Genomic DNA, 22,583 nt, shown 5'->3' with positions numbered 1-22,583 from the left:
AGATAATGGTGCGATCCAAAGCCGGTTGTAAATTACAAAAAGTAAATAATCTAATACAAGACGGCAGCGTTCTATGAAAAGGAACAGAAAATGTGGAAAATGGTCTACAATGAACAGATTTTCTGGCGACGGTCTTGGAGACTTCTTTACACATCTTGGATTAACACCATTATTTCATACATAATCCTTCCGAGGAAACACTGTCTCCTTTTTTTGTCAACAGAGCATTTTTTCCTGTGGCTGCCAGAAGAAACTGTAATTTACTGAGGCGTTATGGCTTCTTTTATACTGCGCATCTCACATTTTTTGAATGCTTTTTCTGCAAAGTTGCTTCCAAATTTATGGTCATAGGTTCTTTTAAATACACTCGTGGGCGGATATATACAGATAGTATATTTTGTTCTCTCTACATCAGTAATGATTTTGACCTCTTTAATGTATATTTTTATACATTAAAGAGGTCAAAATCAAGAGGGATGGCATATGTAGAACATGTCTCTAGCAGGCTTCGTGGCTATTTGGAAATTGTTATATGGTGTGAATAATTAACATAAAACCTATAAAGCAATGTTAGAGATATGTCATGTTACTAATAACATTAGTTTATTTTTTTCTGCTCTATACCCTTGGATAGCAGTATATGCAAGGATATTTCATATAGTAACAGTTTGTTTGTGATGCGCCCCCAGGGCCGTGGGGTACTCTGCAGCCGGGCCTCTGTGGATGCCGGTGGGGAATATCACGGTGGCCGACCCAGTCCGTGGCCCAGGGCGGTCAACAAAAAAGGGGGGTATTTTATAGGGGATTTGGGAAAGTGTTTGTGACGCCACCTGTGGATTGCGGCTAGAGGGAGCCGCCGCTGCGGAGCAGTCCTCTGGAGCTGGTGTTACGGCAGCAGGGATGGTGTAGCTCTCCACAGGTAGAGCAAGCTCCAGGGCAGTGTAGGTGGATGGTGGCTGCGCTGGGCGGTGTGGTGCAGGGGGAAAGATGGCGCAAACGAAATAATGGACAGAGGCGGTGCGGTGCAGTCATCCGAGTCTTTACTCACTGTTCTTTAGTTCCTCATGGTGCACTGTCAGCTTACAGCCTCCCATGTCGCACTGCGTTCACCAGGCAGGGGTTCAGCTCTTCCTCAGGCCGATTAGGAGTACCTGGCAGACCGTCTTCACACTGGGTCTTTCTCCCTCCTGCCCTGCGCTGCCCACTCTCAATCCTGCTCGGGTGCTCTGAAGTCCCTCCTCTACGTCGGAGTTCACAGACCTGCTTGACCCTCATGGGGATTAGAATGCGGCTTACGATCCCTCTGTCTTCTGTCAGATTCGGGGCGTACGGGTGCCTTCCTGCACTCGCCGTACCCCCTAGGATCCCTTCTTAGAACTGAGCCTACGCCCTGCTCCCCTCCTGGGCCTCTGTCACTAGGCCCCTGGTTGTGGAGCAGAGCTCCTAGTGAGACTCTGCTCCCGGACTGTTCTTCTGAACTGTCCCGAGCTGTTCTTCTGAACTTCTCTACTGTTCTGACCTGCCACCCTAAGATGGCCTCCCTATTTATACTCCTACTACTATAGTGCTCCCTTAAACTACTTCCTCCACCCACACCTACTACTGGTTCCCCCTACCTCTGGGTTCCCCCCACTCCAGCCAGGGACAGGGCTCAGCAGAAAAACATATTGCATCTTGCCCTTCTTGCCGGCCTGGAGCAGTGTAGTGTTGGATGCAGGTGTTGGGGTTCCGAGCAGCACTCCCTCCTTACCTGAGAGAAGGGGGCACCACACCTCTGGGTAAGGTGCAGTGCCTCTGTGGCGACTGAACCCTCAGGGGCGCCACATTTGCAGAACTACCTATTAATACATGAAAAGGGTAAGGAAATCAAAATAGAGGCAAATATAAGAAACGTTGCGAACTGTTTTTATACTAAAAATGTGCTTCTTTCTCCACTTATAAGCCACATTTCACTGAACAGCAAAAATCCCTTTTGGCCAAAACAAGATAGACTGCTAGCATACCGAAGTGTCGGATCACAGCTGCCTATTTAAGAGGAAGCGGAGGAGGTGTCAAAAGTTGAGTTAAAAGGTTAAACCCAAAAAAAACAAGTTAGTCAATATCCATTGAATAGGAGATAATGTGCAGATTGCTGGGGGTCCATCCGTTGAGCCCCCGGAATTGGGCTCAGCAACCCTGTATTGAATGGAGCAGAGGTGCGCAGGCTTGACCTCTACTCACTTCTTATCCATGGGACTGTCAGGAAAAGCTGAGTGCTGTACTCTGCTTTCTATAGCAGTTCTATTGACAATGATGAGCGGAGCTGAAGTTGAGCATACGCACCTCAGGACAAGGCTGTATTATAGGCTGTAGACCCTATAATAGGTTATCATTTAGTTTTTTTGTGGAATAACTCTTTAAAGAGAAAAGCAATGAGTAATGCTACAGAAGTGCTACCGCTTTATAGTAAATGTTTTAGGTTACCCCAGAGCTGGATTCACTTTTACACTGCTCAGTACGGCCATATAATCACCGCTTGCTGCTGTTGCTTCTGAACATGTGCTTCTTAGAGACAGGAAAGTCAAAATCCCTAATGTCCATATGTGTTGTATAAGGGAAGTAGTAGTTTTCAAATACTGTGTGCTACACTGAGCCCAAAAGACTTTCACGGTTTAAAGGGAATCTCTCAGCAGGGTTTTGATATATAATCTGAAGACAGCAGGAGATAGAGGCTGAAACACATAATTCAGGGATGTGTCACTTGTCAGTGTGTGCTGCTGTTTACTAAGTGTGAAGGATTTATCACTAAGAGATTAACATTGCCAGATTACACTAGTCCAGCAATACACCCTCCTGTGATAAGCATCTCACTATCTATGGACTTTGTACAAGGAGAACCTGGTGGGAGTGGAGTTAGCTTCTTCAGCTCTGCTTCATTATAAATCTAAAAGCTCTGATTGTGTGAGAACGGCTGCACCCAGTAATCAAAGTGATACATTGTTGCATTCAGCTTCTCTTTGCCTACATTACTCTGTCAGATGAGGTAGCAAAATAGCAAAAACATGCTGACTGATTCCCTTTAAGTGCTTTAAGAACACAGTAGTCAGGATGCCCCATGGACTCTTACTTTTTATGGTACGTCCTTACATATAATGATGAATTGTTAACATTTTTAAATAAGTAAATTAATTTAAGATTAAGCAAGTGTGTGTATAATATCAAAACGGATGAATGCATGCTTAGCGGGAGCAATAATATCTCAAAGCTTAATTTTATTGCTGAACATTTTCACTGGTCCATTGAGCTCTTAATTCCTTTATGTCCCAAAGTTTTAGTCAAGGCTCAGATATGTTAATATATGAAGATAGCTAAGGCTCAAAAGCCCATAGCCCTTTCCTGCTTGTTCACATTTTAAGTATTAAAGATTACCAAAATATGTTAATTTTAATCATTTTGGGTTATCATGTTTTAGGTAAGCCAGATTTGCAAAGGGATGTTCAGTGCAGCTAAAAGGTTTATACAAGATTAAAGTGACATGGCTGTTTTCTTGCAGAAACAGCACCACTCCTGTCCACGGGTTGTGTCTAGTACTGCAGCTCAGCTCCATTAAAGGGAATTTTTCACTAGGTGTTTGCTACATCAACTGAGAGAAGCATGATGTAGGGGAAGAGATCCTGATTCCAGCGATATATCATTTACTGGGCTACTTGCAAATTTCTGTGTATACTATGTATAGGCAGAAAGTTGCCAATCACTATTGGGGGTATGGTTTGGCTACCTGGCAGCAGGCCATGTAGTCCTCTATTGATAATATTCTACTGATAAAACAGTGATTTATAAAAACCTACACTAAGCAGCCCAGTCAGTGATAAATCGCTAGAATCTGGGTCTCTGCCTCTATATTATGCTGCTCTCAGATTAGGTAGCAAAAACCTGGTGACAGATTACCTTTAAGGCTGTGTGCACACGATGCGTTTTTAATGCGTTTCCGCAGCGTTTTTGCAGCTGCGGAAACGCATTAAAAACGCATGGTAGAAGGGCAGCAATGTTCCCCAATGATAATCAGCATGCGCTGTGCACATGCTGCGGAAATTTCCGCTGCGGATTATCATTGCGGAAAAAAACGCGGCACTACCAATTATTTTGCGGAAGTGCTGCGTCTTCGCCGCCATTGACTTGCATTAGACCGCATGGATTACGCATCACTGTATATGTAGATGCGTAATCCAAGCGTTCTAATGTGTGGATGGTACCCGGGTGTAGAGGAGAGGAGAGTCTCCTCTACACCCAGGTAACATTAAAAAATCTGTAAAAAAAGAATAAAATAAAAAATAAATGTATACTTACCCTCTGGTCGGCCCGTGCACTGCTCCTGCTTGGTTCCCGGCACTTTGCAGTGAGTTGAAGGACCTGCGCTGACGTCAGAGTCATGTGACGGGTCACGCGACGCTGACGTCGGCAGGTCTTTTCAATTCACTGTTGCCAGCAAGGGAGAACGGAGTGAGCGGGACACCGGGGGCCATCGGAGGGTAAGTATATATTTATTTTTTTATTTTTACCACTCTCTCGGGTCACACTATATAAATGCATACCGTTTGCATGGATTTATATAGTGTGACCTAGTTGTCACAAGCACTTTCCAAGTGATGCTAATCGCTTGGAAAGCGCTTGTCAATCCGCATGCGGAAATGTCAGTGGGTAACCGCTCCATTTCCGCATGTCCCTGGCAGGAAAACGCATGTAGAATCCACATGTACAATCCACATGTACAATCCGAGATGCAGAAACGCTCAGGAAAAAATCCTGAGCATTTCTGCATCGTGGGCACATAGCCTAAGGGTGAGCTGTAATATAACACATCCTGTGCACAGGTGTGTCACTGTTTGGGGAAGAAAGCAATTATGCTTTTCTTATCCTAAACTACCCCATTAAGAAACTCAGAAAAGTCTATGATTTTGTGCTACAGAAATAAAATAGTGATGTCCTTCCACTATGTGGATAAGCATCCATAGTATATGGGTTGCACATACTGGTTGGTGCTTTATGCTATACTCTATGGACTAAAACGTAAATTTGAATGCTCAATTTGAGCTAACTTTTGGCGACTTATTTCTATGTTTTTACACTGGTCAGACTGACCCAACTTCAGGGTTCCTTTGAGGAATTTACAAAGAAGTAATAAATGTTTTCTACATTGTAAAACAGTAAGACAGTAAGATTTGTGCTTAAAATGAAATAAAGTCTAAAATAAAATAGAAAAAATGAAAGCAGGACAAGTACCAACACTGTCTGAACTTACCCAAGGACCTTGTCACCCATATAGGTCATAAGTTTACATACACATTAGCCACTTTAACTACAACATTAGTTTTTTTTTAAATTCACTACATAAAATCCTAGTACACATTCCCTGTCTTAGATCAGTTTGGATCACTACTATATTTCAAGAATGTGAAATGTCCGACTATTACTAGAAACAGTGATTTCTATTCTCATTCTAAGTTCTTTCATCACATTCAAAGTGACTGAGAAGTTACATATTGGTTAGTATTTGGTAACATTGCTTGTAAATTGCCTAACTTGGATGAAGTGTTTTGGGTAGCTAGAGTTGTGCCCCTTTCCTTCTGACTTGAGATCAACTTGCTTATTCGAGTGAAATTGATTTCTTGTATTTTACAACAATTTGTATTCTCCAGAATACATATTATTTGCAATTTGCTCCTTGTGAATTCAGCAAATTGGTGGCCAGCTGCGCTCATCATTATGAACCATAGAGTGCCAAGCAAGCCAGTAAATAAAAAAATATCTCACTGCTCACTTATCCCACCGCTTCTGCAGCCGCCATCCAGTCCTCCGCACCCCTTCTTTTTCCCTACCCTTATCGCTTGCATTATTTCAGCTGCTTCACACAATGCTGTGGCTTACATCACCGACTACGCCTCTGACATGGACGCCACTGTGCGACGTGCGCTGCCCGAAACATGAAGTGAAGCAGCCGTAAAGGATGCGCATGACAGGATATGGGGAAAACCTGGTTTGGTGGAGGTGGCAAGACAGGTAGGCAGTGAGTATTTATTTATTTTTTTTACATCCTATATATACTATATTCTGAGGTCTGGAGAATGCCTAGAGAATAATAAGGAACATTTAATTTGCATCAACTAACCTCGCTTCAAATCGAATTTCCCGAAACGGCATGATTTGCTGAATTTGAATCTTTTGCAGATTTGATCAATTTTTACTGCAGACAGAATTGCTGGAACGAAGTCAGGTTTGTAGGCCTCTTTGCCCACACATGCTTTTTCAATTCTGCTCATAAGTTTTCCATAGTATTGATGTCAGGGCTTTGTGATGGCATCTTCATTATACTCATTTTGTTGTCCTTAAACTGGTTGTCAGGTTTAAAACCAGATTCACTTGTTTCTGAGCCAGTAATGGTGGTTATGTTTTCGATCTGCATACTCACGGCCAGTGTCTGTCTAGTGGGCGTGTCCTCGCACCATACACTTGTATAGAGCGAGGCCATGCCCACTGGGTGGCCATGTCATTAGATGTGGTGCGGCCTCACTCCATACAAATGTTTGGAGCAAGGCTGCCCCCTCTAGACGGGTTCTGCCCGGGATTGCATACATTACCGCCGTTCCCGGCACAGAAACCGGTAAATCCTTGCAGTGCACGGTACTTGAGCTGGGGGATTCATAAGTCACACAGATTGACCTCAGACTTCACTTTAGACCACACAACACCTTCTCAATCCATATGTTTCCCCCTTGTAAAATAATAATGTGCTGCCCCGGCCGGCTGCTGCAGTCACTGTACTAGTGCACGGCGGTCCGAATGCTGGTCAGGCCCGACCGGGGGCGCGCGACAGTCTTTGTCAATTGTGGGGGTTAATAATAAAATAATAAGGTTTGTGACGCCAGTTGGCATGTTCGACCTGATATGGCCAGGCACTGATGAAGGCCCCTGGAAGTTAGGTGGTGATGAGCAGTGCAAAATGATTGATCCTTCCCAACCAGGGCTGGCTCCCAGGGGTGTTGGAACAGGAATGGCACAGCAAAGAATAATCAGCTTTAGACAGGGTAATAACCAGTTTGTACCATTTTACTGGAGGTCTGCAAACAGTTCCAGAAGCTTCCATACAATTCACATACAGGGTTTTGGTCAGACCTGCACAGTGAAGGTTCAGTTTCTCTGCTGTGATGTAATGTAGCCTTCCTGCTTCTAATCATATCTCTGGTAATAGACTCCTTGCACCCTAGACGTCCAAGATAGTTAGGTACTTGATCTGTGATCCCTTCCAGCAAGCAGGCAGCTCGAATCCTGTGGAAAACACTTACTTTCTCTTTCAGCAGTGTTTCTGATTCTATGCACTGCTGAGCTTCTGGGCAAAAGCACTCTTCTGCTCATTGAATGAAGACCGAGCAGTCTTTCAGTTTAGCACGGACCCTGGAAGTTTCTGTGCTCTAGGGAGTGAGACCCTGCCTCATGCAGCTTGTCCTTGCAGAGAGAGCATGCTTCTCTCCCTTGCACCGAGAACTCCATGATGCTATCTCTTCCTACATCTTCACTGCTCCACAGAAGCACACTTCAGTTCAGAAGCACCTCATCCTCTCTGAGGGATTGTGCACAACTTCCTGTTTTAGACAAAAGTGCACAGTCCTTCAGAAAGGGATCGGGTAACAATGTGTGGATGCAATTATAACAGCCGAGAAACCAGCTCTCACCATAGCTGGCAATACAGATAAATTATATTACATGTGCAGGCATTTTGTGGCACTATAGATACGGGCACCACAATAACACTTCTAATGACGGTTCCGTTCCAGCACTGTCGGCACTGGCTCTCCCAGGGATATCTGTGGCCAATCAGCGCTGGCTTCACTCTCACCGCGTTTGGACAAATCACATACATCCAGAGGAAGTGAGAGAGCAGCAGCTCTTACTCCGGATGTATGCGATTTGTTCGAAGGAGGGGAGAGTGAAACGAGCACTGATTGGCCTTAGGGATTGCGTGACATAAAAATATCACACGGTCCCTAAGAGAACCAGTGCCAACACCGCTGCAATGGCGCCAACACCAAAAGTGAGTATAGGTGTTATTATTTTAAAAGGGGAAACATAGGAATTGAGAAGGGGTTTTCTGAGTAGTGCACAACCTTTTAAGCCACTTTGCCACAATTTTGGAAGTATGCTTGGGGTCAGTGTGCATTTGTAAGACCCTATAAATTCTTGGCTGGTGTTCCTTTCTCATAATGCCAACTGTTTTGTGAAATTAACTAGTCCTCCTGCAACAGAGCACCAATACAACATGATGCTGCCTCCCACCCAATGTTTGCTTCATACATGGAGATGGCCATTATGGCTGAACAGTTTCATTTTTGTTTCATTGGACCAGAGGACATTTCTCCAGACAGGAATATGTTTGTCCCTTTGTGCAATGGCAAAGTGTAGCCTATCTTTTTCTGGTGGTTATGGAGCATTTGCTTTTTCCCTGCTGAGCGTTAGGGTCATGTCCTTATAGTACACCTTGTACTATTGATATTGACACTTTTGTACATATTTCCACCAGCATCTTCACAAGATCATTTCTTGTGGTTCTTAGATTGGTACTTTTTCACCCCAAAGAATGTACATCTCTAGGTGGCAGGATATGTCTCCTATCGGTAAGATGGCTACGTTTGCCCATGGTGCTTAAATTTGCATGTCATCACTTGAACAGATGAGTGTTATGGCCAACTTGATGTATGTAAAACTTCTGACCTCACTGAAATTTTGATATGGTGAATTAAAAAATCTGGTGGAAATGTGTGTTGAAAAATTGTTTGTGTCATGTACTACATAGTTATCTAAAACTACTTGCTAAAATTAGACCTATAATCTGTGGGAGGGAGAAATATGAGTTCTAAATAATTTAACCTAACTGTATGTCAATGTATCCCTTCAACTTTATACCACAAAACCACTATTCTCATGAACCAAAACGTTGTCATATGGGCTAAATAAAGTCAGTATTTGTTGCCTCTTACAACACTTGGTGACCCGACCTGTTTGACTAATAAAGTGCAACGCAGTATTATCACACCCCCTGACAAAGCACTATACGTGAAGCGCGCATTGGATGTGACGGGCATCTAAATACCTTGCTGTTATCTTGACCACTTGGAAACACTCTCTTACTGTTTCTGTCCACTGGCTGACATTTTTCTACATTCTTAATTCCTGATTTTTTTATTTAACTTAATTTACTACTGTTTGATCAGACCTCTATATATACTTATAAAAGCCAGATTGAGGTATTTATAAGTATAATTGTACATTGCTTTCATATTCTGTGCTCTTTTAGGAGGTGCTGCATTTTGACATTACAATATAAATCATTACTTTATGTCCAGTGATCTATGATGCCTCACCAAGCGTTGTTGTGTGAATTCATTTTTGAATTGCTTTGTTTGTGATTTGTAATTTTTAAATACGTTTTTTATCCTTGTTGTCTAAATAAAGTTCAAATCTATATTTCACCATACGTTTTTGGTTGGGTACAAACTTCTTTGATAGGTGTCCTGCTTAACTAATAGCCAAATTAGTGACCAAATAGTTTATTTATTTATCTTTTTTATCCTTCAAATTATCTTTATTGTTTTTTTAATGGAGGAAATACAATACACACGATGGGATTAAAAACATGCAAGTAACAAGGTCAGTAGGAAGGGAAGGCAAGGGTATATGGTTGGGGAAGGATTGGAGGGACAGAGGAAATAAATATGAATTTACACTAGGTCAACCGAACCATTTGCAGTCTACTTAAAATCTGAACATAAATCAAAGAACCCTTTATTTTAAGGAAAAAGTAAAAAAAAAGAAAAGAAAGAGGTGTCTAGTATTAGTATTACCTTGGGAAAAGTCTTAGATCTTACCGGGACTCTTAGAGGAAAAATGAGTGTTCCATAAGGATAAATGAGTATCATATTATTCATTGTGTTATTTCTAGTGTTGAGCGAGTATGTTCTATTAACCCTTTCACCGAGTATGCTCAGGCAAGCTTCGAGTATTTATAGCTGCTCGGTGATAGTTTTACTACATGTGAGGAATGTCCATTTCTTACACATTCCTCACATGTAATAAAACTGTCAAACTGTCGCAAATCATGCACACGGGAGCGATTCAACCATATCACCGAGCAGCTATGAATACTCAGAGCTCGGCCCGAGCATACTCGGACAGAACATACTCACTCAACACTAGTTATTTCTCATGGCGGCCGCTAGTTCAAAAGCATTAGTTGTGGTTACTCTGTCAATAACGTCTGATATCAAAGGCCCATTCGTTTGTTTCCAATTAGTTGTTATAAGTAATTTTGTAACCAAAAAACGATGGATAGCAATTGGCCTAACTTTGTGAGATAAGTCTTCTGCTTCCAATGAAAGAAGTGCTAAATGAGGAGAATAAGGGATATCTACATTACATGCTTTGCTCAGTAATTCAAATACCTCTTTCCATAAATTTACTAATAATGGACATTCCCATAGTATATGATAAAGGCTACCTTTGAGTCAACAGTCTCTCAAGCAAGATTCAGATTGATTCTGGAATGCTTTGTGCATCCTTACCGGTGTGTAATTCCACCTAGTCAAGGTTTTAGAATATGTTTCTTGCAAGCTAGCATTAATTGAGTTTGTGTATGTTGTTTTAATTGCGTTCCTCAGTTTTTCTGTGGAGAATTGCGTACCTATATCTCTTTCCCAGTTATTCATATACGTTTGTTTTGTAAATAAATTATATTTATTGAAATTTGCATAAATGTTTTTTGTGCTCCACAAAGTGTTTTTTTCTGGGTTTTTCAAAAGACAAAATGTTTCTCTAGAACTAACCAAAGGGAATTTGTATTTTTTTCTGATATATTTCCTTATCTCAAGATATGTATACAATTCTATATCAGGAAGCCTATATTTCTCTTTCAGTTGCTGAAAAGTGTAAAAGGAATCTGCTTTATTTTCCTTCAGTATTCCAGAGCAATCTTTGATCTCTTTTTTTTCTCCCATAATATATGGTCAAAATTTTAAATGGCAATTTTGAGAGTGGAAATAGGGATATTTTCTAGACTGGCTGGTAAGATGTTAGAATTTGTTGCATTAAACAGCAATTTCCATGCTAATATTGATGATTTGATGGCCGTTTTATTTTTTTATCCTCCCATTCAAAAAGTAATAAACTTTGTTTTCATTTTCTATTGATAAAACTGTGTGAAGGCTTCGAATATAATATAAATACTGGCGCTTCTCAAGGAGGATGCAACTGCAGGTAGAGAAAAAAATGGACTTGTGCGCTGACCGTTACAATTATCTAGTTATTTATTTCTATATCACTACCGCGCTTGCAAATGACCCTATGTCCAATAGTACATATACAGAAAGAAACCCATTGACTGATAGAACATTTTTGAAAAGAAATGTCTTAATCACTGTGATCCCAGTATACAATATAAAGTAAGGTGGAATTTGCTCTCTGCTATTAAAATGATTTTCTGCACTAGATTATTCATAAGTGATATGTAATAGGTGAATTTAAAATGTACACAATAAATAGTGTTTACAGAGCAGGTTATTTGTGAAACATTAGATTCAAGGTTAGGTGCATTGGTAAAATAATCAAGTCCATATGAAATATTAGAATGACGGCTGGGTATAGCAGAATGTCTATCCACAGGTCCTGGTAAGAGAGGGCCAACAAATCATTTTAGTAGCATAGAGCAAATTGCATCTTACTTCATACTGTATACTGTGATCACATAGTGATTAAGAGATTTCTTTTCAAAAAATTATTAGCAATCATTGGGTATCTTTCTGTATGAAGACTTGTTTTTCGTGGGACGAGTTGCAATTTTTTTTTATTACTATTATTAGGCACGTGTACTTTATTGATTAGCTTATTTATATTTATTATATTGTTCTTCTATTTTTTTATGCCATGATTTGCATCATTCTAGGGTTCTGTATGAATACAGTGATACTTCACATGAATAGGTTTGTTTTATTTTTGTTTACTTTTGCAACACAACAACTCTAGGCTGCATGAAGACACCTACACAAGTCAACGTCACATCAGTTCTACTCTTGGCACTATGGTATGGGGTAATATCATGTACGGTAGCCAGATCCTTCTAGTCTTCATTCCAGGTATACTAACAGCTCAATGTTTATATTGATTTGGTCATGGAACCGGTGCTACGGCCATTTCTCTAAAGTGTCCCAGGAGGTGTCTTTCACCACTGCAACGCCAGGCTGCACGTTGCTCGTGCCACTGTGAGTCAAGAAGCAATTCGTAAGGCTGACATATAATTCATCAGTAGTCAGAATAGAAGTGGACAAGTAAAATCAGGAGACCTAATACAGTGTTTGCTTGTGACGCGCCCCCTGGGCTGTGTGAGTGTGGGGGTACCCGGAACCGGACCCGTTGTGGATGCTGGGGGTTGTATTCCTTCCGTGGCGGGGACCCGGTCCCGTGGCTCAGGGTAGTCAACTCAAATGGCAGTCTGTTTGTTGTATTTTAAATGTCCGACTATGCCACCCGTCGATTGCGGTCAGGATGAACCGCCGCTGCAGGGCAGACCGCTGAGGCTGGTGTTGTGGGTGCAGCAGAGTGTAGTACAACTCCCCACGGGAGGAGTGTAGCTCCAGGGCAGTTTATGCGGAGGATGGGGGTGATGGTGCGCGGGAGCAGCAGTAACCACACAGAGTCTGTCATGCAAGTCAGGGTCTTTACTGTTGGTGGTATTAAAGGACCCGTCCGGAATACAGGTTAACAGTGGAGGCCTGGTCAGTCTGAGAGCAACTGGGAAATCCTGCTGGTCAGGGGGAGTTTGTAGGCCTACCGTGCTGACTTCACTCTTTCTTGGCTATCCCGCTGTAGTGTAGTGGTAGCCCACGTCCCTGAGTGTACCGTGTTGTTCTCACCTGTATGACTGGCGACTCGGGCCTTCCGTGCTTCTCACCCCTCCAGGGCAGTAGTGGTCCCTCTCGTGTGGCTGAGCCTCCGGGCTTCCTTGGGCCAGAGGACTTGAAGTCCCCTGCGTGGTGGTTTTCTGCTGCTGGGCTTATAACCCTCACAGCCTCGGACTCCAGTGTCCGGCTTTACAAGTCTCTGGCCAGGACGAACTCTGCTAGTTCCCCTCCTGGCCTCGTGTTCCTCCTCTGCCTACAGGGACTCCCCAGCCTGCTGCTGACCTGTCCCTGTCTCTGGAACTAGACTCTGGCTGGTCTCTCACTGGACTGACTAACCCCGCCCCAGATCCAGTTTATAAAGGGCAGGTTTCTCCCCTCCCTGGACTGAGACAGGAGGTGCTGCATGCTAATTGTCCCCAACCAGGGAACCTCCCACCTGCTCTCAGACATGACATTGCTGCCACTGTGGCAACCAGACCTCGGGGTGCCACACTTGCATAATGCAAGTACAAGCCAAGAACATGATAACCCAAGAAATTAAACCTTCTCTGTGGATTCCCTCCCAATATACATATAAGAATATGGACTCTGTGGTCTATAACTATATGTTTTAAGTCACAATCTATAGTCTGGAATTTTTCCATATTGAGTCACAAATTAAACCATCTAGAGATATAGACATAAAACTATATAAAAGCTACTACACTAGACTACAATTATATACAATTGTCCTCTCCGGTTATAGGAAGTTTCGCCCCAAGCAGTTTGCCCCCATCAGTTCACCCCCAGGAAGATTCCCCCCCGCACATTTCACCCCCGCACGTTTTACCCCCGAACTGGGGGCGATATGTGCGGGGGCAAAACATCCTGGGGACGAAATGTGCAGGGGCAAAATGTACCCAGGGGGCGAACTGCTGGGGGGGCGAAACATCCAATTCCCGTCCTCTCCTGCATCTGTGTCAGTCCTTTCAACCATCAGAAGTATTTGTCTTCCAGTTCAACTCTTCAGAACTTCATTTCAACTTTTTCTATGCACTAAAATATCCATTAGGAAGAATTGCATGACCAAATAGTGATAACGTCACACAGTTGATCAAAAGTTATAAATGTATTTTCTGGCTAAAAGGTGGTAGTGATTTACTGTTCTCTTTAATTCCAGGTTTGCAGTGAAGGTCATGGGGAAGAAGACATTGTGGATTTGTCTGTATGCCTGCTTGAAAAACCATTAACCCCTTTAAGTAACAATATTATTGATCGGTATGAAAAACATGCTGGATTTCACGCAACGTTGCAAAGGACTACCATTTCTCAGTACATAAGTGGTGCCTTGCTGGAGGCTACAACATTATTGGGGGCCAGAAGTGGACCTTTGTTTGGTGGGTCTACAGGGAGAACAATGCTGAAAGGTAAGTTTGCTGTAGCTGGTAAAACCTTTAAAGAAGCACTCCTCCTCCCATCAAAGTTTTTATCCTTTTATTATATTGCAGTCATCATATTATATCATATTATATAGTAACATAGTTTTTAAGGTTGAAGGAAGACTAAGTCCATCTAGTTCAACCCATAGCCTAACATGTTGATCCAGAGGAAGGCAAAAAAAAACCCTGTGGCAAACACTAAGCTCCACATTGGGGGAAAAAATTCCTTCCCGACTCCATACGACAATGAGACTAGTTCCCTGGATCAACGCCCTATCAAGGAATCTAGTATATATAACCTGTAATATTATACTTTTCAAGAAAGTCATCCAGGCCCTTCTTAAATTTTAGTAGTGAATCACTCATTACCACATCATGCGGCAGAGAGTTCCATAGTCTCACTGCTCTTACAGTAAAGAATCCACGTCTGTGATTATGATTAAACCTTCTTTCCTTCAGACGTAGAAGATGCCCCCTTGTCCCCGTCTCTGGCCTCAGAGTAAAAAGATCAGTAGAAAGGTCTTTGTAGTGTCCCCTCATATACTTGTACATAGTAATAAGATCACCCCTAAGCCTTCGTTTTTCCAAACTAAATAACCCCAAGTGTAATAACCTGTCTTGGTATTGCAGACCCCCCAGTCCTCTAATAACCTTGGTCGCTCTTCTCTGCACCCGCTCTAGTTCAGCTATGTCTTTCTTATACACCGGAGACCGGAACTGTACACAGTATTCTAAGTGTGGTCGCACTAATGACTTGTATAGAGGTAAAATTAGGTTCTCCTCATGAGCATCCATGCCTCTTTTAATGCATCCCATTATTTTAGTTGCCTTTGCAGCAACTGCCTGACACTGGCCACTAAACGTGAGCTTGTCGTCTACCAATACACCCAGGTCTTTTTCAGTGACCGTTTTGCCCAGTGTTTTACAATTAAGCATATAATTATACATTTTATTTCCTCTGACCAAGTGCATTACCTTACATTTATCCCTATTAAAGCTCATTTGCCATTTATCAGCCCAAGCTTCTAGTTTACATAGATCCTCCTGTAATATAAAATTGTCCTCCTCTGTATTGATTACCCTGCAGAGTTTAGTGTCATCTGTAAATATTGAAATACTACTCTGTATGCCCCCTACAAGGTCATTAATAAATGTTAAAAAGAAGTGGGCCCAATACTGACCTCTGTGGTACCTCACTGTGACCCATTAATAACCACCCTTTGTTTCCTATCACTGAGCCAGTTCTTAACCCACATACATATATTTTCCCCTATCCCCATTGTTCTCATTTTATGTATCAACCTTTTGTGTGGAACCGTATCAAAAGCTTTTGAAAAGTCCATATACACAACATCCACTGCATTTCCTTGGTCCAGTCTGGAACTTGCCTCCTCATAAAAGCTGATCAGATTAGTCTGACAGGAACGGTCCCTCGTAAACCCATGTTGATATTGGGTCATGAGGTTATTCCTCTTCAGATACTCTAGTATAGCATGGAAACCCTCCAGGATTTTACCCACAGTAGAGGTTAAGCTTACTGGTCTATAATTTCCAAGTTCGGTTTTTGTCCCCTTTTTGAATATTGGCACCACATTTGCTATACGCCAGTCCTGTGGTATAGACCCTGTTATTATGGAATCTTTAAAGATTAAAAATAGGTCTATCTATGACGTTACTTAATTCCTGCAGTACTCCCGGGTGTATCCCATCCGGGCCCCGGGATTTGTCAACTTTAGTGATTTTTAGCCGCCGCCGTACTTCCTGCTGGGTTAAGCAAGTGACATTTAATGGAGAATTTTTCTTATCACAAATCATGTTTTCTGTCATGCGATTTTCTTGTGTAAATACTGTTGAAAAAAAATTATTTAGCATATTGGCTTTTTGCTCATCTTCATCCACCATTTCACCCAGACTATTTTTAAGGGGGCCAACACTATCATTTTTTAGTTTTTTACTATTTATGTACAGTACAGACCAAAAGTTTGGACACACCTTCTCATTTAAAGATTTTTCTGTCTTTTCATGACTATGAAAATTGTACATTTACACTGAAGGCATCAAAACTATGAATTAACACATGTGGAGTTATATACTTAACAAAAAAGTGTGAAACAACTGAAAATGTCTTATATTCTAGGTTCTTCAAAGTAGCCACCTTTTGCTTTGATGACTGCTTTGCACACTCTTGGCATGCTCTTGATGAGCTTCAAGAGGTAGTCACCGGAAATGGTCTTCCAACAATCTTGAAGGAGTTCCCAGAGATGCTTAGCACTTGTTGGCCCTTTTGCCTTCACTCTGAGGTCCAGCTCACCCCAAACCATCTCGATATGGTTCAGGTCTGGTGACTGTGGAGGTCAGGTCATCTGGCGTAGCACCCCATCACTCTCCCTCTTGGTCAAATAGCCCTTACACAGCCTGGAGGTGTGTTTGAGGTCATTGTCCTGTTGAAAAATAAATCATGGTCCAACTAAACGCAAACCAGATGGAATAGCATGCCGCTGCAAGATGCTATGGTAGCCACCCCTGTACTGACACCGCCTTCATCTTCCAACTTTGCAAACTTATTGGGGTGTGCCAGATCAGGACTAGACTCCCTGGCACTCTTCCCTCTACCCCTCCTTCTAACTGTCACCCAGCTAGTTACCTCTCCATCCTGCAGCTCCATACTACCACCCTCCCCCACATCTACCCCAGTGAGCAGCTGCTCAGTGAGCAGCAGACTCCTTTCCATATTGTCAATGGATCTGAGTGTTGCCAGCTGCTCATTTAGATCCAGTACCTGGGCTTCCAAACGCACAACGTGCTCACATCTAGCACAGCAGTATGCACCCACGACCGGCTGTTCAAGAATTGCATACATGTGGCAAGATGTACACTGGATAGCATGGTCAATAATGGAGCTCATTTCCTAATGGGGATTTCACTAGACAGAAATGTTAAGTAAAAAGAAATGAAAAGAATTAATAAAATACAGACAGCAATTCAGTCCAAATTCCTCCCTTTCAAACTCCATGAATCCAAAGTCACTGAATCACAAGTCACACACTTACTTCTGTTAGCACATACCCTCTGGTCACACTCAGCTCGCTCACACTCGCTAAGGAATAACATTTAGGCTATGTGCCCACGATGCAGAAATGCTCTGGATTTTTCCTGAGCGTTTCTGCATCTCCCTGGCAGAAAAAACGCATGCGGATTGTACATGCGGTTTTCCTGCCAGGGACATGCGGATGTGAAGCGTTCTTCACATGCATTTCCGCATGTGTGTTGACAAGCGCTTTCCAAGCGATTTTAGCATCACTTGGAAAGTGCTTGTCAACTTGGTCACACTGTATAAATCCATGCAAACAGCATGGTTTTATATAGTGTGACCGTAAAAGAATGGTTAAAAATAAAATAATAAATCTATACTTACCTTCTGATGGCCCCCGGAGTCTTGCTTCGCTCCGTTCTCTCTTGCTGGCAGATCGCGGTACACTGAAGGACCTGCCGTCACATGACTATGACGTCAGCGCAGGTCCTTCAGTCCACCGCGATCTGCCGACATGGGAGGACGAGCGCAGCGGGAGCCATCAGAAGGTAAATATAATATTTATTTTTTATTTTATTCTTTTTTTTTACAGGCTCTATGGTACCCGGGTCCGGAGGAGAGTCTTCTGTCCTCCACACCCGGGTACCATCCGCACATTGAAACGCGTGGAATGCGCATCTACATATGCAGTGATGCGTAATCCATGCGTTCCAATGCAAGTCAATGGCGGTGAAAACACAGCACTTCCGCAAAATAATTGGCAGTGCTGCGTTTTTTTCCGCAATGATAATCCGCAGCGGAAATTTCCGCAGCATGTGCACAGCACATGCAGATTATCATTGGGGACCATGGCAGGCCTTCTAACATGCGTTTTTTAAGCGTTTCTGCAGCGTTTTTGCCACTGCGGAAATGCTTAAAAAACGCATCGTGGGCGCACAGCCTTAAAGAGTTTTTTTTTTGTTTGTTTGTTTTGTCCCCTTTAGCAGCAATCCAACCTACTGCTCAATGCCCTTCCAAAGGACTAGATGCCCCAACCAGCTGCCCCTTATAAACCCTTAATTATGACCCCTCTCCTTAATTAACCCCTTGTGAGTATAGCTACACTTCAGGATTTAAGTGCAATGTAGTTAACCCTTAAACACACAGGTAGTAAAATAAGAGACTGTAAAACTGTAAAAAAGAAAATAGGTCTTAAAAAGCCCAATAAAACTAAACAGGTAGAAAAACACTCAGCAGTTCACAATTCAGCAACTCACAGCAATTCACACAGGTATTTTCTGCAGGATTCCCAATTACCTATTCAGTGAAAAACAAGTCACACACTTGCTTCCATTTGCACTTACGCTCCGTTCACACTCGCTAAGGAAGAAGATTTAAAGAGGTTTTTTTTCTCCCCTTTAGCATCAATCCAACCTACAGCTCAATGCACTTCCAAAGCACTATGTACTTACAATTGCTCATTTTGCTTTTCTGCCCAGATAATTCTTCTCTTTTCTCTGCTCTAAGTAGGAATAGGAAATCTCTCTTCCCTGCAGAAATCATTCCCCTCTTCAACTCCTGACCCAGCTGCTCCCTCTTCCAGGGATTTTTGCAGTGATTCATGAGTTATGCAGGGAAAATATACTTCCTATTTCTACATAGAGCTTAGAGGGATTCAGTTTTTAATCATGTGATGTCATAGACCTAATGGGAAAAGGAAAAATTAGCTGGGTAGAAAGGCAAAATGAGCAACTGTAACTACACAGCGCTATATAATATGATGATTACACTATGTTAAGAGAATAAAAACTTTGATGGGAGGAGGAGTGCTTCTTTAATGATATATTTGTCAATAAACTGTGGTCACAAATTTGTTTGTGGGACTTATTCAGATTTAAGGACTCATTTTTAATTAAAATGCATATAAGGCAAGTCGCAACAAAAAGTCTGGATATTTTCTTTTTGGACATATGTCGGTGGTGGCAGCGGCAAACTTAGCACATACACTCATATTTTTGTGATTCTTTCATTTCTATCTGTCTGCTATGCAGTAAAGATGCCTCTCCACGTTAGACCGACTAGTTTAAGTTTCCTTCTGTAACGGTCTCAGAAGATGACACTATATATCGGTATGAAAAATGAGTCAGGCTGCAGAGCAATGTGCAGGAACAAGTTGTGCAATCTAAGAATGGACAGGGAGACTTGGCGAAAGATTGTGGAACATATTTAGGTTTCATTCTCATTTTTTCTCTTGCTTCTCCGGAAGACGCAGAAAACTTTTCGTGAAATATTTGTTATGTAATTACATAACCAAGAGCATTTTCCAGGGACTATCCAATACATATTCGTAGAATCTAAAATATACAGTAGGTTATTTTTTTTTCTTTTTCTGCCTACTTTTTTATTAACTTGTATATATTTCACAGTGTGATGCAATTCTACATTACTACTAAATTTTTATTTGCATTGTATAATTTAAAATGCAAATTTCCTGTATTCATGTGAAATTTTATGATGTCACATTTCATCCTCCTAAGTAATGAGAGAGAAATGTTAACAAAACCATTAAAAGGGAAATTCAATTAAATATTTCAGATGGGAAAGAGCCTCACGATCATTGCTGCAGTCAGTGTTTGTTTACAGCGAGGTCTTTCCAACCGTCCAAATAACTTCCTGGCATCCCATTCATAAAAGAATGCACTTGAGTCCTTCCTGCTCCATAATTCCTTGTATGTATCTACAAAGCTTAGGATTTAATAAGTAATTTAGTCATTTACTTTTTAACCACTTATTATGGCATTATGGAAAATTAATACCTTATCTACAACCGTAATGCACATTTACAATTTTAAGTGAACACACAACTTTATCTGTGTGCTATACTTTTTATTTTATGCATTCATTTTAGTGTTCCAAACATTTTTTTCTGTGAATACAACCAAGTAATTGATAACAAAAATGTGGATATGCTTCACTATTGCAACTATCTAAATGGATACAGTCAATTAAATATAAAGACAATATGGATAATATATTTAAATAGTTGAGATGAGCAAATTGAACTCATTAAAAATTTCCCCAAAATGTGGATTTGCTAAAATGAAAATTTTTCAACACTCTATTCATATGAATTTAGCAAAATGGTATCCCACCAGGTGTCATTTGCTGGATTCTTTTGAGTGCCCAGGAAGAGGTTAAAATAAAGAAGCAACTTTATACTAACCTTTCCTTACCTGTTCTTGCACCACCTCCATCTCACATCTCATTTTTTCGTGTTGGTCCTCTGTACCCCAAGTCATCCATTCCAGCTTTGAGGCCTCTGATTTGCCTAAACAGTCAAGTTGGGGGTCTTTCATGGCTATTGGGGCGGTTGCCAGCAAAATTCCAAGAAAATCTGAATTGAATTTCATTATATTTGCTCATCTTTTATTATATAAAGAGTTATCCAAATCCTTTAAAAACAAATGCTCAGTTCTTCACTCGCCCACTAATCCAGTATAGATACTATGGTGTTAATGATGATCTGATTTACAAACTGTCATCACAGCAATGCTGCAGCCAATTGGTGGCTCATAGTATTATCACCTATCAACGGAGGACCGAGTAGTAGTGCCAGTAAGTTGGGTACATGACGGCTAAGGTCACAGACTTCAGCAGTCACAAGATGGTAACCTGTAATCCACTGGTGGACACAGACGGAAGAGGACCCCTGTACAAGAACACTATATGGGCCCTTTGCAGTCCAATATCTCATCATAATGCACAATTTCACCTGCTTTGGAGGTGGCAATGGGCCCCCTGATTGCTTGGCCCCCTGTGTGGCTGCACAGGTTACACCAATCATATGTCCACTCCTGCTGTAATCAGAGACAGACAGGGACTGCCAGAACATCTGTGCTGGATCAGCAAAGGATTGAAGAAATGACTACTGGTTAGGAACTAGCAACAGGATACAGCCTTGCCCCATTAGTTGCTGAGGGTGGGGGTTAGTAGTGTTACCTAACAAACATTTTAAGTAGCTATGGATTAGACTATTAGGCTGTGTGCCCACGATGCGTTTTTTTAAGCGTTTCTGCAGCAGCAATTCCGCTTGGTAGAAGGCCTGCCATGTTCCCCAATGATAATCCGCATGTGCTGTGCACATGCTGCAGAAATTTCCGCTGTGGATTATCATTGCGGAAAAAAAACGCAGCACTACCAATTATTTTGCGGAAGCGCTGCATTTTCGCCGCCATTGACTTGCATTGGAACGCATGGATTCCGCATGTACAGATGCAGTGATGCGGATTCAATGTGCGGATGGTACCCGGGTCTGGAGAAGAGGAGACTCCCCTCCGGACCCGAGTACCATAGTACCTGTAAAAAAAAAAAGAATAAAATAAAAAATAAATATTATACTTACCTTCTGATGGCCCCCGCTGTCTTTGTCCTGGCTTGCCTGCAGCTCACGGTAGACTAACGGACCTGCGCTGACGTAATTTAGTCATGTAACGGGTCACGCGACCGCTGACGTCGGCAGGTCCTTAAATCTATTGCAAGCTGCTGTCAAGCTGAGACAAGGACTCCAGGGACCATCAGAAGGCAAGTATATATTTATTTTTTATTTTTTACCATTCCTAAAGTCACACTATTAGAATCCATGCCCGTTGCATGGATTTATATAGTGCGACCAAGTTGTCAAGCACTTTCCAAGTGATGCTAAAATCGCTTGGAAAGCGCTTGACAACCCGCATGAGGAAATGCATGTGAAGAACGCTTCACTTCCACTTGTCCCTGTCAGGAAAAACGCATGTACAATCCGCATGCATTTTTTCTGCCAGGGAGATGCGGAAACGCTCAGGAAAAAATCCGGAGCATTTCCACATCATGGGCACATAGCCTTAGACTATTCAAAAAGCCAATTTTTTTTTTTTTAGCTGTCTAACATTAAGAGCTTTCATAGACATTACTGGAAAATAAACCTTACATTTTAGGAACCAACTGCAAATGACTAGGAACGTTTACTACCTGGCGTCTGCAATTTGTGGAGCTTGTTAAATTGTATATTTTCTGTTCTAGCCCCAGCATCCTGCCTTCAGCTTTTATTTTGTCAGCCATATTGGTTGCATATCATGACAATAAACATATAGAACAGTCCCAGCAAATACCCTAGATGGTGCAAAATTGCACAGGCTCACCCTTCCGCTTGCCCGCCTGGGAATAGAACAGCTGCGACTTTGGGACTTTCAGGGCCAA

General features: G+C 42.0%; 1 protein-coding gene across 7 annotated transcripts in view; it reads left to right on the top strand.

Moving 5' to 3' along the window:
- PLCE1 (phospholipase C epsilon 1) overlaps window positions 1-22,583 on the top strand; it is a 366,977-nt gene that overhangs the window by 138,374 nt on the left and 206,020 nt on the right. For all 7 annotated transcript variants that reach the window (XM_073685569.1, XM_073685572.1, XM_073685570.1 and 4 more), the window contains one exon: window positions 14,080-14,326. In XM_073685569.1, coding sequence (XP_073541670.1) covers window positions 14,080-14,326 — 247 coding nt within the window. The remainder of the gene's footprint in view (window positions 1-14,079; window positions 14,327-22,583) is intronic.

The sequence above is a fragment of the Phyllobates terribilis genome, unplaced genomic scaffold, assembly GCF_046119375.1.
Source record: "Phyllobates terribilis strain yellow unplaced genomic scaffold, ASM4611937v1 Scaffold_5__5_contigs__length_657084704, whole genome shotgun sequence".
NCBI lineage: Eukaryota > Metazoa > Chordata > Amphibia > Anura > Dendrobatidae > Phyllobates > Phyllobates terribilis.
Note: the sequence above shows the minus strand (reverse complement) of the source record. Positions and strands in the feature narration are given on the sequence as shown.